Genomic DNA, 16,512 nt, shown 5'->3' with positions numbered 1-16,512 from the left:
AATAAGGACGCAGTCTCTGCTGGGCTGCTGGATAGGATGGATGTAAGTCTTTATTTTGTACGCAATGTGGTACTTGTTGATCTAAAAATGAATAGCTGCTGCTGGGAGGAAGATAAGGATGGGTAATAACTATATTAGAACAGCGACCCACTGTCCCCCAGAGGGGGGGAGGGGGGGCGGTCTGGCAGCAATGTAATATGCTGCTCTACACCCTACAGAAAAGTTAAAAAACATAATGAGAATAGAAACAAACAAGAAAAAAACAGACAATAAAACGATGACATTGTAAAAAAAACTGTAAAATGGCGTTAAGTTGTGGAATTTAAAATATAAAAGTAGACAGGCACAATTAAAAAACACATGGCGACAGTCTGGTTTCTGTTCGCACAAGATAAAAAACATAACTAGCGACAGTATGGCGACTGTTCGTAACACTAACAGGTGACGCACAAAACTGAACACTCACTTACAACACCACTATACAGGTGACACGGCGGCAGATGGGGGGAGGGGGGAGGATCCGGATCTACGATGGGGAGAAGGGGGGCAGTCGATGGAGGAAGAGGACATAGAAAAGGGGGGGGCTGGGTGGATGTGAGAAGGAGTGGGAAAAGCAGTGGAGGGGAGAGCAGAAAGGACTCGGGGGAGAGAAGGGAGGCAGAGAGAGGGTAGGCGGGGGAAAAACAGGATGGAAAGGGGGGGGGGAGAGGGAGTCCAGGGAAAGGACAGAGGAAAGGAGGGGGAGGTGAGGATCAGAGTTGTTAGGAGGGATAAATGGAGGGAGAGAGGGCATCATCCTGGAGCAGCACTGTGCTTGTAACATCTTGCCCCTGTATACAGGACTCCTGTAGCAACCCCTTTTCCCCGTCATAGGTCCGGATCCTCCTCCCCCCCCCCTCCCGCCGCCCCCCCCCCCCCCTCCACCATCTGACGCCCTGTCATCTGTATAGTTCCGTTATAAGTGAGTGTTCAGTGTTGTGCGTCCCCTGTTAGTGTTACGAACAGCCGCCATACTTATACGTATTTGCAAGTTGAAAGTCACATCCTATCCAACAGAAACACGGGAAATATAACATATAATATTTTTTACGAAAAAGGAAACTGACCAGCCACCTCAAGTGTAGTACAGCGCCATACACCGAGTGTATTGTGTACCTGAAGAGCCATCCAGGTGAGAAACCACTGGATGCTGGCGGCCAGACTAATCTGCAACTTACTGTTGCTGCCCGACTCACTTGTGACCCCACCACCAACTGCAGTACAATGCAAGTGAAGCACGAGCAGCTGGGACGCATTTAACAAATCCATCACTGACATAGACTCCTCAGTTTATAAAATCCGAAACGGTAATATTGTTTTGTCAATACACCTCGAATTTCTCGCGAGGAATGTAGCTCCCTCCCTTCTACACAAATTATTTTCAGATATAGAAAAAATCGGACCGTACGTTTTCACATCACGCAAGTAACGTTACTTAAGTATTCTCTCATCTGTCATCTGACATGTCCTGCATCACAGGATTAGAATATTAAACTCGTTTTTGGAGTGATAAGAGCATGGTCTACCTCTGTCACAGGATGTCTCCTCACTTTTGAACTCTCATAAAGCAAACAAATGTCTCGTTACATACGAAGTCTGTCAAAGTAACAGCACATAAAAGTTGCAAATACCAGGTTTATACTATATATCACTTTATAAATTCGATAACATAGCTGATTTTATTACGATGATAATCTCTCCGTGTGTAGATGAGAGATTGAAATTCGTTAAGATCTCACAGCAGCGAAAAAAATCTTATTACCACTCGAATTCTTGAATAATCTACATGGTATTCCCACCCTCGCTCCCAACCACCCGGTGGCACATCATTGTTATCGAGTTGATATGTTAATTAATTAAATTGATCACGAAAGCCCCCTGGTGTGATAAGTAATTTTTTTCTTGCAGTTTGATTTCACTCACCTGGTAACCGTTATAGACGCTTCTGTGACGTCTGTAGGCTTCCCAAAGGCCAGGTCGTCACTTCCTCTGATATCCAATAGGTGATAATCGGCCGGCCGCTGGTGACCGAGCGGTTCTAGGCGTTTCAGTCTGGAACCTCACGATCGCGATAGCTCATTTTATTAGGATGATAATCTCTCCGTGTGTAGATGAGATACTGAAATTCGTTAAGATCTCACAGCAGCGAAAAAAATCTTATTACCACTCGAATTCTTGAATAATCTACATGGTATTCCCACCCTCGTTTCCATCCACCCGGTAGCACATCATTGTTATCGAGTTGATATGTTAATTAATTAAATTGATCACGAAAGCCCCATGGTGTGATAAGTAATTTTTTCTTGCAGTTTGATTTCACTCGCCTGGTAACCGTTATAGACGCTTCTGTGACGTCTGGAGGCTTCCCAAAGTCCAGGTCGTCACTTCCTCTGATATCCAATAGGTGACAATTGGCCGGCCACTGGTGGCCGAGCGGTTCTAAGCGTTTCAGTCTGGAACCTCGCGATCGCTACGGTCGCAGGTTCGAATCCTGCCTCGGTCATGGATGTGTGTGATGTCCTTAGGTTAGTTAGGTTTACGTAGTTCTAAGTTCTAGGGGACTGATGACCTGAGATGTTAAGTCCCATAGTGCTCAGAGCCATTTGAACCATTTGGTGATAATCGTCGTGAAATAGCTAAAGATATCAAATGCTGAGTTCTATCTCTTGGTTGTCTTATTGTGCTGGTAGAAGTAAGTTACTTAGAATTCTGGTACACTGCTCCCAAACTAATCCTGCTGAGAGCTGTCAGTCTATGAGGGTTATAGGATGTCTCACATGCTTCTCCACCCCCACTGCTCGATTCTATGACAACAGCTGCCACGAGGTTGCAAACCTCCGCCTGTGTATCAGGGCTGTACCACTCCGAGCCGACAACCCGCTGCTCGCTGTGCTGGACGTCTGTTGATGATTCCAAATTCGCAAAAGTTGTCCTATCCTTCTCAAAAGGACTGGGCGTTTAAATGCCGTTGGGTAAACACCAGGGTGTTGAACAATATGCTTCCCCACATCCCTCCTGCAAACTGAAACATTCTGAGATGAGTTTTCGAAATATCCTGGAAAGGCTGACGCAGTGAGCAAATACCAGAATACCTGTCTACTCACTGCCACATCCCAAACGAGTACGAGTCTGCAGAACTAGTTTTCCCTGAGAATACATCCGTATTGACGCGTTCCTAATGGCTCCTGCAAAATTAGTGAGCAGATCCTTCGATAACTAAAATGGGAATCCCTGGAGGGAAGATGTTCTCTTCGAGGAAGACTATTGAGAACCGACATTTGAAGCTGACTGCAGAAGAACTCTACAGCTGCCAACATACATTTCGCATAATAACCACAAAGATAAGATAATGCTCATAGGGGACATATAGGTAGTCTTTTACCTTCCCTCTATTTGTGAGTGGAATAGGAAATGGAATGACTAATAGTGGTACAATGTACCCTCCACCTCATACCATACGATAGCTTGCAATCTAAACATATAAATGTAAATGTAAATTTAGTCTACCTTTTAAGATGTCACTCCATCCATTTATAGGTACACAAAACTTGTGGAAGAATGTTGTCTCTTACTTATCGAGAAAATAAGAGACGTAACTCTTGCTGCTAATTGTCTATCTGTAGAAACCTTCGTATTAGCTCCTAATTTTCTCACTGCAGTCACCTTGTGAGACATGTGAGAGGCTGTAATATGCTTGCCCACAATACTTGCAAGGGAACCTCCCCGTCGCACCCCCCTCAGATTTAGTTATAATTTGGCACAGTGGATAGGCCTTGAAAAACTGAACACAGTTCAATCGAGAAAACAGGAAGAAGTTGTGTGGAACTATGAAAAAATAAGCAAAATATACAAACTGAGTAGTCCATGGGAACATAGGCAACCTCAAGGATATGTGGGCACAGGAGCGCCGTGGTCCCGTGGTTAGCGTGAGCAGCTGCAGAACAAGAGGTCCTTGATTCAAGTGTTCCTTCCAGTAAAAAGTTTAAATTTTAATTTTCAAACAATTATCAGAGTTCAGGCACTCACACATAATCAATTTAGCTCTCCAAAATTCCAGGACATGTTCAGATTTGCTTGGACATATGCAGGATTTGACGGTCTACACACGGAAAAATTTGAAAACGTTAAAAACATATGTTTTGACAGAGCACAGAGAAAACTGTGTGACTGTGAAACTGTTGCATTCATTTGTTGCAGTTTATGTGACAAACTCTTATTTTCTCATAACTTTTTTGGGAGTGATTATCACATCCACAAGAAAACCTAAATCGGGCAAGGTAGAAGAATCTCTTTACCCATTCGCCAAGTGTGCAAGTTAGGTGGGTCGACAACATATTCCTGTCATGTGACGCACATGCCGTCACCAGTGTCGTATAGAATATATCAGACGTGTTTTCCTGGATCAAATGTTTTCAGTTCCCGTTGGAGAGGCACGTCCTTTCGTCTACTAATCGCACGGTTTTGCGGTGCGGTCGCAAAACACAGACACTAAACTTATTACAGTGAACAGAGACATCAATGAACGAACGGACAGATCATAACTTTGCAAAAGTAAAGTAAGTAAACTTTTCGCTCGAGGGTGGAACCAAGGACCTCTTGCTCCGCAGATGTTCACGCTAACCACAGGACCACGGAGCTCCTGTGCCAATATCGTCCTTGATGTTGCCCATGAACTTCTCAGTTTGTATATTTTGCGTATTTTTCATAGTTTCACACAACTTCGTCCTGTTTTCTCGACTGATCGGTGTTCAGTTTTTCAAGGCCTATCCACTGTGCCAAATTATAACTAAATCTGAGGGAGGTGCGATGGGGAGGTTCCCTTGTTAGAAGAAAACGGCATAGAGCTCATCTCTTAACGCCCCTTTCATCAGAATATCGCTTACCTGTCGTAATCTCATTAATCTTACAGACTTCGGTATACAACATTTGAATCTAGTTGATTTTGGTAAGTAAAAGATGTCCCCCACTAAGTTGCAGACCCATGCTGATTCTCTCGAAATCCCATTACATTCCGCAGCACTGTTCCTTTATAGAAGGCTGACAGGTAGAGAGCTGTCACGACGAGAAAAATAGCACACTAATGTACAGGAGGAAATTCGCAACCATGGAGAGTATATGTGGATTGCATACAGAAGTCCAAAAGCATAACAGCTACAATTCATCAATAGCGAATGACGGTCTATGAATCAATCCGTAGATGTCCTAATCTCCTTTATCATGTTTCTATGATTACTACTCCAGAAATACGGCAGTGTGATGGTGACCAAGTCTTTGTCGACAGCATAGCATCTCTCTCTCCATCGTTATTTTTGTAATATCCAATGGAGTAAAACTACGAAGTGTAAAAGCTTTGCCAAGGTTACCTGGTAGAGAACTCATTAAGATTTTACCGCATTTCTCTTTCATCCGATATAGTGGGGAAACAAATACCATCTGCATGTTGACATAGACTCATAGACCATATGTGATGATACCATTAAATATACATGTTGTCAGTCCGCTAGTGCAGGCGACCAGTGATCAAACTTGCTTTCATGAACCTGTGTAAAGTTTGGTCGCCTGTACTGGAGAAAGACTGTATCGATTATATCACAAAGAGAGAGTTCGTGTGTTGTTGTTTCATAAGCAGTTTGATACATTCTTTTCCTGCTGTAACACAACCAAGCAGTGTGTGACAACATCTTTGTACTCCGCCAAACATTTTCCAACACGACCTTGAGGTCTGTGTCAGATGCTAAACCAACAATAACACGCTTCATCCATTGGCTCTCACAGAAAGCTGGACATCACATGGTGTAAACTATACTGCTTTCACTGCACATAGAATGATTTAAATAAGAGACACGGGCTGTGTTTCTTACTGAAAAAAATGTGGAAGACATTGCAACATATGGAAACTGGAGCGTTTCCAAACAGCTGTCTGAAGGTGATGACCCCTACATTTAATCAAATTTTCCACAGTGATAGCATAGCAGATGTCTCAATGTTCCGTTTCAAAGAGACCAAGACCATTCCTTATATTGCAGTCATGTACACGATCACTGTTTCGATGGAACGTGTTGCTAACACCAAGACTCTCTCCATCTCAAGTATGTGATATCAGTGAATCATTATGTTGTAATCAACAGTGCACTACTGCATGGATAGGATGGAAAAGACACCGTCAATGTACTGTAATAAGCACCACAGTTGATAGTTTGATCAATTTTAGCAAAATTACCAGCTCTTCTGTAATTTCAGTGCCAGCCAGTGGTGGTGGATGGAATTGGAAGCATTTTACATAAATAAACTGTGCTATCAGCTATGTAGTATTGTTCTCATGTCTGGGATCAGTACCAAGAAGGTATTAGCAAGAGAGAAATGATCGTAAAACATAACACACACACACACTCGTAATGATGGACGGCTCTGCACTTAAACATGTTATAACTATGTGATGTGCAACGCCCTTAATACTCTAATGCAGGACATGGATGTCCAACATCTGACATACATCCATGCTGCAAATTTTCTATCCCACTCACCATGGTGACAAACTTTAAGATGATAAAACTACTTCCTTCTGCAGCAAAGAAAACCATAGACTCTTTGTTATGCATGCACAATATACTTTTCGTTGGTGTATAATACCAAGTGCTCAAATCCGATTACACTTCAGAAATTATGCTATGCTCACATCATTCCTATGAAATGATCGCCAGCAATGGAAAATTCATCTTATGAGGAAACAGACAAATGCATAGCACTGGTATTTGATATGTGAAATTGCACTCCGTGCTGGAATAACTCTTTATACAGGACAACTGTCAAGAAAATGTACACGCACACTCATACACACACACACACACACACACACACACACACACACGCACACACACAGGGTTTGCAGTAACTCACAAACCCCTGTCTGCGATTTAGAAAAAAAGCTAAAACATTTTACATACATCACTTATGCTAACAAATCTGAATTATTGTTCAGATATTTGGTGTCTACGCCAAGGAGGTATCGGAAAGAGAGAAATGATTGTGGAACATAAATGCATTCCAAGGGCTACATGATTCTCCCCTTAAACATACCATAATGCTAGAGCTGTCCAGTTTCCAACCAATCATTAGTCATGTAGAATGCAACGTTGTTAATATTCCAATGTAAGAAATATATTTCCAGCGCATGACATACATTCTACACGCAAGTTTTTCTACGATAAAGTACGGTGACAAACTGTAAGGTGATAAAACATCTACCTTGAATACCAAAGAAAACACCGGATTCTTTGTTACACAAACACTACATAGGTTTCTGACGTTGTATGATGCCTACTGTTTAGGGAGTTCAAGCTCAATTACGGTTCGGAAATTATGATATGTTCACAACCACCCTATAAAATGACTGTTGATAGCCGAAAATGCATACAAAGAAACAGTGAGATCTTACGAGGAAATAAATATCATGCAGTTTACCACCGTTCCTGCTAGCCTCCCTCTTGCACATAGAAGTCATGGTCCGATGTGAGGCTGTATTGCTCATGTGTGAGACAATATTGTTGTCTCTAGAATTCCTTCTCTTTCCACTATTAAGGTATTTAGGCCTATATGCAGCATCAGTTCACTCTCCTCCTCCAAAACAAGTAATATTATCGATTTCACTCAATATTACTGGTAATTTTTTTCTAATTTGAAGTATGCCCACTCAACTTCCGTTATTTTACGAGGTTTTCACTATTTTACATACTTCATCGTATTTCCCTCAATGTTCATGTATTTACTTCAGTTTTACGTGATAATACCAGGTGTTCCCTCAATTTTACCAATTTTATGTCATTTTTCATATTTTCTTGACACCTTGCCATTTGTATACGCTCTTATTGCTAACATACCCACATGTTCATTGATTTTCTATGAAAATATTTGAGCGTCTTATATGCCAACCTACTAAACAGTCCTAAGATTTCCCCTCTCCTTGAAGATGCACATGCATGCATTTTGGACAGGATGATCATGAAAAGTATAATAACAGTCATTTCATACCTATAAGAGATTCAATGAGTGGTGCAGATGGTGGATGTATTAGAAAATCAAAGTCTGGAAACAATTGTGTGTACTGCTATGACCCATCAGAGAGCCTGTCTGCAGACTCATGTAGTGCTGCACTTGACAGATTCTTAAGTCTGGACACAGTTCTACATGTTCATTTGACTACCACCCTATCATGTAGGTGTCTGCAACAAGGATTTGGCATGTGTACAGAGTTGATTTCTATTGCTGCTCGGATTTTTTTTCTGTAAGTATTTGCTCTTAGTGCTTACTATATGTGCTTCGATATTTCAGTTTGTACTGCAGCGGCAACACCGCTTAGTATAGGGAAAGTTAGTTTTGTGCGATATTTGGAGCACGAGTTACTGGCAGGTGCTAGCCAGATTGCAGTAAGTTACGCATACCAGCAGTTGCGAAGGCAAATAGAGGCCACAGGGGCCTAGAACTGCCGGAGAGGGCGTACACAGCAATTTCCATGGCGCAAGTCACAAGTAGAAGAGGGCCACTGGCCAACCTAAGTGTTATGCATACGTGATGCAAAGCGGCCCTCTTGGTAAAGCATTGGCACACAGCCAAGTATAAATAAGTGCCATTTTCTAATGAGATTCATTCAAGTGTGGCAGCTCTCCTGGATGGCGGGGCGTATCACACCACCGGGCTACATACAGCAACAGATGGGGCGCCAGCGTCCCAGTCCACGCCGGGTCGTTGGTTCGACACTCTGAGACCGACGCAGGGTCCGCAGCAAGCCAGGCGGGCCACCCTTCAGCTCACTACTGCGGGCAGTCGTCTCGGCTCCCAACACACGCTGGACACTTCCCGAGGCAAGGGCAGCAGATTCGGACGCCAGATCGCGGGTGATCATTGCCGCCGCGTTCTCAGCTACGCCAGCGAGGAAGAAGCAGCAGCGGGGCCGGCCTACAGCTCCCGGCGGAGCAGCGCTGAATCAATGGGGAAGAAGACTGCTGAGCCGGCTGTCGGCACCTCCTGGCAATCAGCCATTACATTTAGTGTCATAATAGTGGACGTCGTCTGTCCAGTATGACGTTCGAGCCCACCACCTGCATTATGGTCACAAGATGTGGTGAGTGCTGCAAAAAATTGTTCTGTTTGAGATTGGACGTTTTTTTTCTTTTTTGTTTTTTTGAGTATGGTTCCTGGCAAGCCACATTGTACATGTTTTCGTGGGCATAGTATTTTTTGTTGTCACAGTAAGTGTTAGTGTATTTGAGGCAGTAAGATTTTTGTTTGGTGGCATTTGATTACTTTTGTATATGTTTATGAATGATGATACTGAGTATGAAGATATGGAGCTGTAGGAAGTCAGATTATTCTTATACATAATCGATTTATTTCGGGACTAACTGGGAACGAAAGCAACGTAGTGGCAGAGTCAATGAGGCAAGGTGTGTGGGAACCACAAGTGGCGCGGATTTTGTTGGAAAAAGTAGCACAGTTGACAGCAGACAATACGCAGTTGAGAAATGAATTAACATCTAGAAGTGAGCGGGAAACCGCATCTGATCAGTCGTTTATGCCTAGGGTGAAGGAGATTGATGCAGCCGCGGCAAGTTTGATTATTCTGTTTTCTGGCAAGGCATCTGAGGATGTGCGTTCGTTTGTGGAGGACTTGGAGACTTCAATGGTGATGAATGGTTGGTCTGACGAGCAGTTGTTACATATAGCCTAGATTAGATTAACAGGTGAAGCGAAAACATATGTAAGGTGTTCTGAGACCTTAAGGAAGGCAGGACAGTTTAAACAGTTCAAGAAAGGGCTTTTACAAAAATACAAGAAACAAAATAGCGCTCGGTACTTTAGGGAGAGGGTAAGTACAATTACTAAGAGACAGGGGGAGACAGTGGAGAAATTTGCGGACAGGATAAGGGAAATTAATGAGTATACTTACGAGTTGGGTCAGAGCGATGAAGTGAATAGCGTTCTGTTGCAGGAGGCTGAGCAAAGAGCACATGATGTATTTTTGAGAGGGTTACTGGCGCATATGTCACGGAAAGTGCGTGAAGGGACTCCGAAAGATTTGTATTTGGCCATTCAGCTGGCAATTCAATCTGAGGAAATAGACGTGGCAACAGGGGCACGCGAGAGGCAAACAGTGTTTACGGCAGGTGTGAAATGTTTTAAGTGCGGTCGTACGGGACATGTGCAGAGGCAACGTACCCAGTCGCCAAGGAATAGAGGAAGAGGTGGAAATCAGCAGCGTGCAGGATGGAGAAGTGGAGATAGGAGAGGTGGACAATCGTTAAACGACAGAGGGGGCCCAAGACCCACGTAAAGGGACTCCCGTTTAATTTCAGTGCTATGAATACGTATGCGGCGGTGGAATGTTCAGTGGTTGGATCCATAGGAACTAAAACGTTTAAGATTTTGTTGGACACAGGGGCGCTAGTGTCAGTGACTACTAAAAATATAATGGGACGAAGGAAGCTAGACCCACCACGTTATAGGTTGCGTGGAGTGGGGGATGAGGAGGTCACACCTCTGGGGTCAGTGACAGTTGACTTTCGAACAGGGAAAGTCCGATTTAATGCTTGCATGAGGTAGTACCATGGGTAAGTGAGGGCTACGACATGATCCTAGGAGTAGATTTCTTGCATCAACATCATGGCAAAATTGACCTTGGATAATGAACTGTGGAACTTGGTGGAATGTTATTTCCGCTAGGGGAAACTGTTGTCAATGCAGAGCTGTCGCGAGGGGCATTCAACGTAATGAACAAACCAATTGAACCTCGTACATTAGCATTCAGGCTTAATTCGCATGAGTGTGTGTCTAGTGGCACTGGGAAATCGCTTTGGGTAAGTGTGGAGTCGAATCTACCTGCGGCTACAGTATGTGTTACTGAACCATTGGAGGTTAATGAAGATTTGGGTTCACTGGGTTGTTTTGTGAAACGTAGTGTTGTACGCATACAGGAGGCGAACGACGGGCGAGTAGTTCCCGTGAACGTCGATAATTTTAGCGCTGTAGATGCGAATTTGAGGAAATGAGTTTTAGTAGCAAAGTTAGACGTGCCAGATGACGAAGACTGGTGTTCGGGAGGTAGGCGAAGCGATCAACCACTAACTGGCGATAGAACTGCATTGCGTGACAAAATTATCTGAAAGGACGAGAAGGAGAGCATATGGAAGAATTATTGTGGGAATTTAAGGATTTGTTTTTCCACCAGGGCCGTTACCAGCAACTCCGTTAGTACAACATAGGATACCAACAGCGAATGAAGCACCTGTTTACTGTAAATCATAGAGAATACCAAGGTATTTGCAGCCGTTTGTGGAGGATTTCATTGATCAGCAGCTTGCGGATGGTATTATAGAGCATAGTAATAGTTGCTGGAGGGCGGGCATTGTCATTGTGCCTCAAGCGTCTACGGATGTAACTAAGAAATACAGGTTCTGTTGTGACTAACGATACCTCAATAATAAGACAGTAACCTACGCATACCTCATTCCAAACATATCTGAGACTTAGGATCACTTAGGACAGTGCCATTAGTTTTCTACGATGGATTTGACAAGTGGTTATCATCAGTTAGAGGTGGCTCCAGAGGATCGTCAGGGGTTGTCAGGTTCGGTAGATGCTGCTATGGATTACCTTAGACCAGACATTTCAAGTAACTTCCATAATATGAATTTGACCCTCACTACCCCAACACAAATAATGTCCATCATAAAATCTTCAAAATCAAAAACATCTAGTGGATATGATGAAATATCAACAAAGTTAATTAAAGAATGTGATTCTGAGCTAAGTAACATATTAAGCTATCTGTGTAACCAGTCGTTTATCAGTGGAATATTTCCTGAATGGCTGAAATATGCTGAAGTTAAGCCACTGTTTAAGAAGGGAGATAAAGAAATAGCATCAAATTTCCATCCAATTTCACTGTTGCCAGCATTCTCAAAAACTTTCGAAAAAGTAATGTACAGTCATCTTTATAACCATCTTATCTCAAATAACATACTGTCAAAGTCACAGTTTGGATTTCTAAAAGGTTCTGATATTGAGAAGGCTATCTACACTTACAGTGAAAATGTGCTTAATTCATTAGACAAAAAATTGCAGGCGACTGCTATATTTTGTGATCTGTCAAAGGCATTTGACTGTGTAAATCACAATATCCTTTTAAGTAAACTAGAATATTATAGTGTAACAGGAAATGCTGCAAAATGGTTCAAATCTTATATCTCTGGCAGGAAACAAAGGGTGTTATTAGGAAAGAGACATGTATCAAGCTATCAGGCATCATCCAACTGGGAACTAATTACATGTGGGGTCCCACAAGGTTCCATTTTGGGGCCCTTACTTTTTCTTGTGTATATCAATGACCTTTCATCGGTAACATTACCAGATGCCAAGTTTGTTTTGTTTGCCAATGATACAAACATTGCAATAAATAGCAAATCAAGTGTAGTCTTAGAAAGATCAGCCAATAAAATATTTGTGGACATTAATCACTGATTCCTAGCCAATTCTTTGTCCCTAAACTTTGAAAAAACACACTACATGCAATTCAGAACTTGTAAGGGATGTCCCAAGAGTATATGTCTAACATACGATGACAAGCATACACAGACATCCTCATTTGGGTCCTAAATGTATACATGAAGTGCTCCACCTCAGAGTTAGAAGCCAGGTGAAGTGGGGATATTGTCAGATGCTGGATACCATTGTGGATCCAAAAGTCCTCAAACTTCCTTGACACAAATGGCCTCCCATTATTGGACAAGAGGGTCCCAGGGGATTCCTCGGTGGCAAAAAAAATAAAACACATGATCAGCTGCAGTAGACGATGTAGAGGACAGCTTAGTTTCATATGGTAAATTGGACAATGCGTTAACCACCAACCACCACAAGCTGCACAAAAATGGACCACTGAAACTGATGTGCACCCTATCTCAATGGTGCTCTGGGACTGACCAAGGAGAGACCTGGTGCAGCAGTGTAGCCTAGTTCTGTGTACAGGCCCCACAACCAAAACCCAGATGTTCAGTGTCAAGCTTGATCACCAGCCAGCACACACAACTTAGCACCAATGCATTCATACAAGTCATACCCAAGTGCAATGCATCCATGCAGCCAGTAGAATAGATGAGCATGCAATGCCAGGGGGACAACTGATAGACAGCATAGCTCTTTTGTGGAAAGCATGAGCACTTAATGGAGAATGCTGAGCCAGTCATACTTGAGAAAAATGTACATCATGCTTGATCCACACCCAAAGAGGTGCTCCAGTGATGTTTTGGTGGCAACAATGGCTAAAGGTCAATGCCCTAGTCTGAACATTAGGATCAGGAGCTCACCGGACAATCGTGTCCCAAATTAGTGAGTCTGCATAAGAGATAGCATACATTTGGACACTCAAAACATCATTTGCATAAGAGGTGCTGCAGATCAGCCATCCAGGCCACACACAACTGCTCAAGGCACTTGTTGTGTTGGTTAAACTGCAACCACACCGCCACCACCACCACCACCACCACCACCACCACCACCACCACCACCACCACCACATGGGTTTGATGACCAAAATTCTGCATAAGTAACTGACAAAGCTCGTTAAGAGATTTTCTCAGGCTTGGAGCAGAGCTTAAAATTCTGGACAACTTCATAGAAACCCACATTGCTGGACAAGAAGGCTGCCTTATCAATAGCCTTATCAACTAGATAAATGATACCCCTTATGTGTAAGTGCAGCAAGAAGTGGGGGAAGGTAATTCTCCCACCTTTTCATAGTCTCACTGAAACCAGAAAAAATAATCGGGGCGGTGAAGAAAAATGCCCAGTGTGTGCCTGGTCCCCTCCAGCTAGGCAAGGATGTGAACCAAGTCTGTGTTCTGGTCTATCAGTGTCAGCTGCAGCTGAAAAGCTGAGCCCACATTGTGGCCCAGTGTTACACTATGAAAAGGGGGTGTAAATTACAACATGAAATTTTTAAGAATGTCCTTCATTGCCACTTTGGTATCGGCACAGGCATGATAACGTTGCTCCTCTACACTGACTGTGTAGTTGCTTCATGGGACTATGGTGGCTTGATAATAGCTGGGCAGCACAGCCCCCTTGAGAGAAAATGAACTTATGATGAGAGTCCATACATGGGAAGCCAAACATCCAAACCCACATAGTGATGTGCACAGCAATAAAATCGGCAAGCGGATATTGTGGGCAGCTTAAAACTAAGCATAGGTCATGAGAACACGCACACACACTCTCACACTGTAACTAAAATTCCTACCTTTGAAGTTCTTAAAAACTGATACTGAGAGGCAAAATTCAGTTGGCACATAGGGTTACCCTCCAACTACTAACCCTTAATGATTTGATGCAAAGCATGCTGGGTTTCAGGCCACTGTGTGCTGCTAGTATATACTATGTACGTCCATTGATCATTATTGACAATGTGGCCATCATTAGAAAATGGATAATATGTAGACTTTTTGATAAAATAGTTGTGGAAAAGTTTTAAATTCTTAGTTTTTATATGTGACTGTTAACACAGTTCTTATGATTTCAACTGTTTGTTTTTGTAGTTTCGTTTCCTACATAAAACTCTGAGTTCAAGTGAACAACAGCATACTCAGCCTCCTCGGCCTGCAACAACAAGAATTCAACAAGAAATTGATGAGGCAGTACAGAGGGAGAGAGAACTGAAAGAAGCAAATGGAATTCAGACATCTGATGAAAATATTGTACATAAGGTAATTCATTGATGTCCTAAATGTAATGTTTAATTGAATGTAATGGAGTATGCTTTTGGAACATACGGACAAATGGCTCTCTGATGGAGGTGCATGGTGGTGGTGCATATGATGCAGACAGCTAGTCTATTGCCAGAACTCTCTATTAATGATCATACATGAACACAGAGCAGTGCATCTGTGACAGAGAGACAGACAGTAGGCATGGGCGAGGCTCCTGGGGTCTGAGCACGCTGGGAGTATGAGATGGGATGGTGAAGCAAAGTGAGGCAGCCAGTAGCCAGGGCTAAACTAGTGGCCCCGACAGAACTACCCAGATATGTAGCTGATGAACACAGAACTGCAAGCTGTAGAGCAGCAGTGGGTGGCAGTGGTTCTCCCTGAGTGTGGAACTGGCTGGAACTTGCTGCATGGTTCGGACCATGAGGTGGCACCAGGTTTCTGACTGCTGGAGCTCAGGCAGTCAGACGGTGGTTGTTGGTTCGTGGCCCAGAGAAACTGGGAGTGGCTGCGTCATGTTAGACGACATCTGGCACCAGCTGCGCATCATACTACAGCCCAACTGTACCAATGGTGACAGGCTGTACCAGGGGTTTTAAATACTGATGCCCCAGCTGAGTTTACAGAAGAGCAGTGTTTCTGTGTTGGAAATCTCTGGAGCAGAGGCTGATGACCAGGGTTCATCTGTTGTGTGTCAATGTGTCAAACTGCAGAAGCTTCTTGAAGACTGTTCCACTTCTAGGTAGTTGGCACATGGGAGTGATGGTACAGAAGTAGAGGCTTATGCTGAATTGCTGCATTGGTAGGGAAACTGTTTGGCCTGCTATCTGTGACTGTGGTCTGATTACAGTCCTGGGCTGCTTTCCATGCCACTAAAATTCTATACTGCTACATTTCTTCCTGTCATAGATTAATCTGGATACTGGATTACTGCTTAAGAGTTGGGCAGCAACACCCTGCACTTTACATTCTACTGCTACTGCATGAATTCAGAGCAAACACTTCTTGCTTAATTTTCCCCTTTGTGTGGCCTCTTTCCATTTTAATATCATATGGTATACATGATCTGACTCTTGCAACTCTCAAACATGGTGTGTCAGCGCCCCTGGATACTGGATTACTGCTTAAGAGTTGGGCAGCAACACCCTGCACTTTACATTCTACTGCTACTGCATGAATTCAGAGCAAACACTTCTTGCTTAATTTTCCACTTTGTGTGGCCTCTTTCCATTTTAATATCATACGGTATACATGATCTGACTCTTGCAACTCTCAAACATGGTGTGTCAGGGCCCCTTGTTTTGTTTTCACTCCTTTACTCACTCAATGAGACCTAGTCACTGATTCTGACATGACTGCTATGGGCCTGCAGGTTAAAGAAAGATAAAGGTGGGATTTTGGCAACTCTACATCTCAGGTGACATACACAATATTTATGAGAGTTATGCTAATTCCTGTGTAGTGTTAAGTTAGTGGTGGTGTTCGGTGCAATAAATTTTCGTGTCATCAAGCAGGTGGTCCATCATTAAGTGACTATTTTGTGCTGATATCATCTGATTCAGGGAAGCAAGAAGGGTCAGGTATAGCATGCCATTGAAGTAGGTTAGGTTTTTCATGGGCGTAGTCTTGAAAGATGGGTTTTGCAGTTACATAATGAGCAGTTTGTGTTAAGTGTTGTTGTTCCAGTGATGGTGGCAGGTAACTGGAAAAATGTCCTAAGAAA

General features: G+C 43.1%; 1 protein-coding gene across 12 annotated transcripts in view; it reads left to right on the top strand.

The window, feature by feature from the left end:
• LOC126470094 (uncharacterized) overlaps positions 1-16,512 on the top strand; it is a 1,674,514-nt gene that overhangs the window by 865,554 nt on the left and 792,448 nt on the right. For 6 of the 12 annotated variants that reach the window (XM_050097649.1, XM_050097656.1, XM_050097648.1 and 3 more), the window contains exon 6: positions 14,622-14,789. The exons of the other annotated variants lie outside the window; for them this stretch is intronic. In XM_050097649.1, coding sequence (XP_049953606.1) covers positions 14,622-14,789 — 168 coding nt within the window. The remainder of the gene's footprint in view (positions 1-14,621; positions 14,790-16,512) is intronic. 12 annotated transcript variants of the gene reach the window in all.

Source organism: Schistocerca serialis, chromosome 3 (assembly GCF_023864345.2).
Source record: "Schistocerca serialis cubense isolate TAMUIC-IGC-003099 chromosome 3, iqSchSeri2.2, whole genome shotgun sequence".
Classification (NCBI taxonomy): domain Eukaryota; kingdom Metazoa; phylum Arthropoda; class Insecta; order Orthoptera; family Acrididae; genus Schistocerca; species Schistocerca serialis.
Note: the sequence above shows the minus strand (reverse complement) of the source record. Positions and strands in the feature narration are given on the sequence as shown.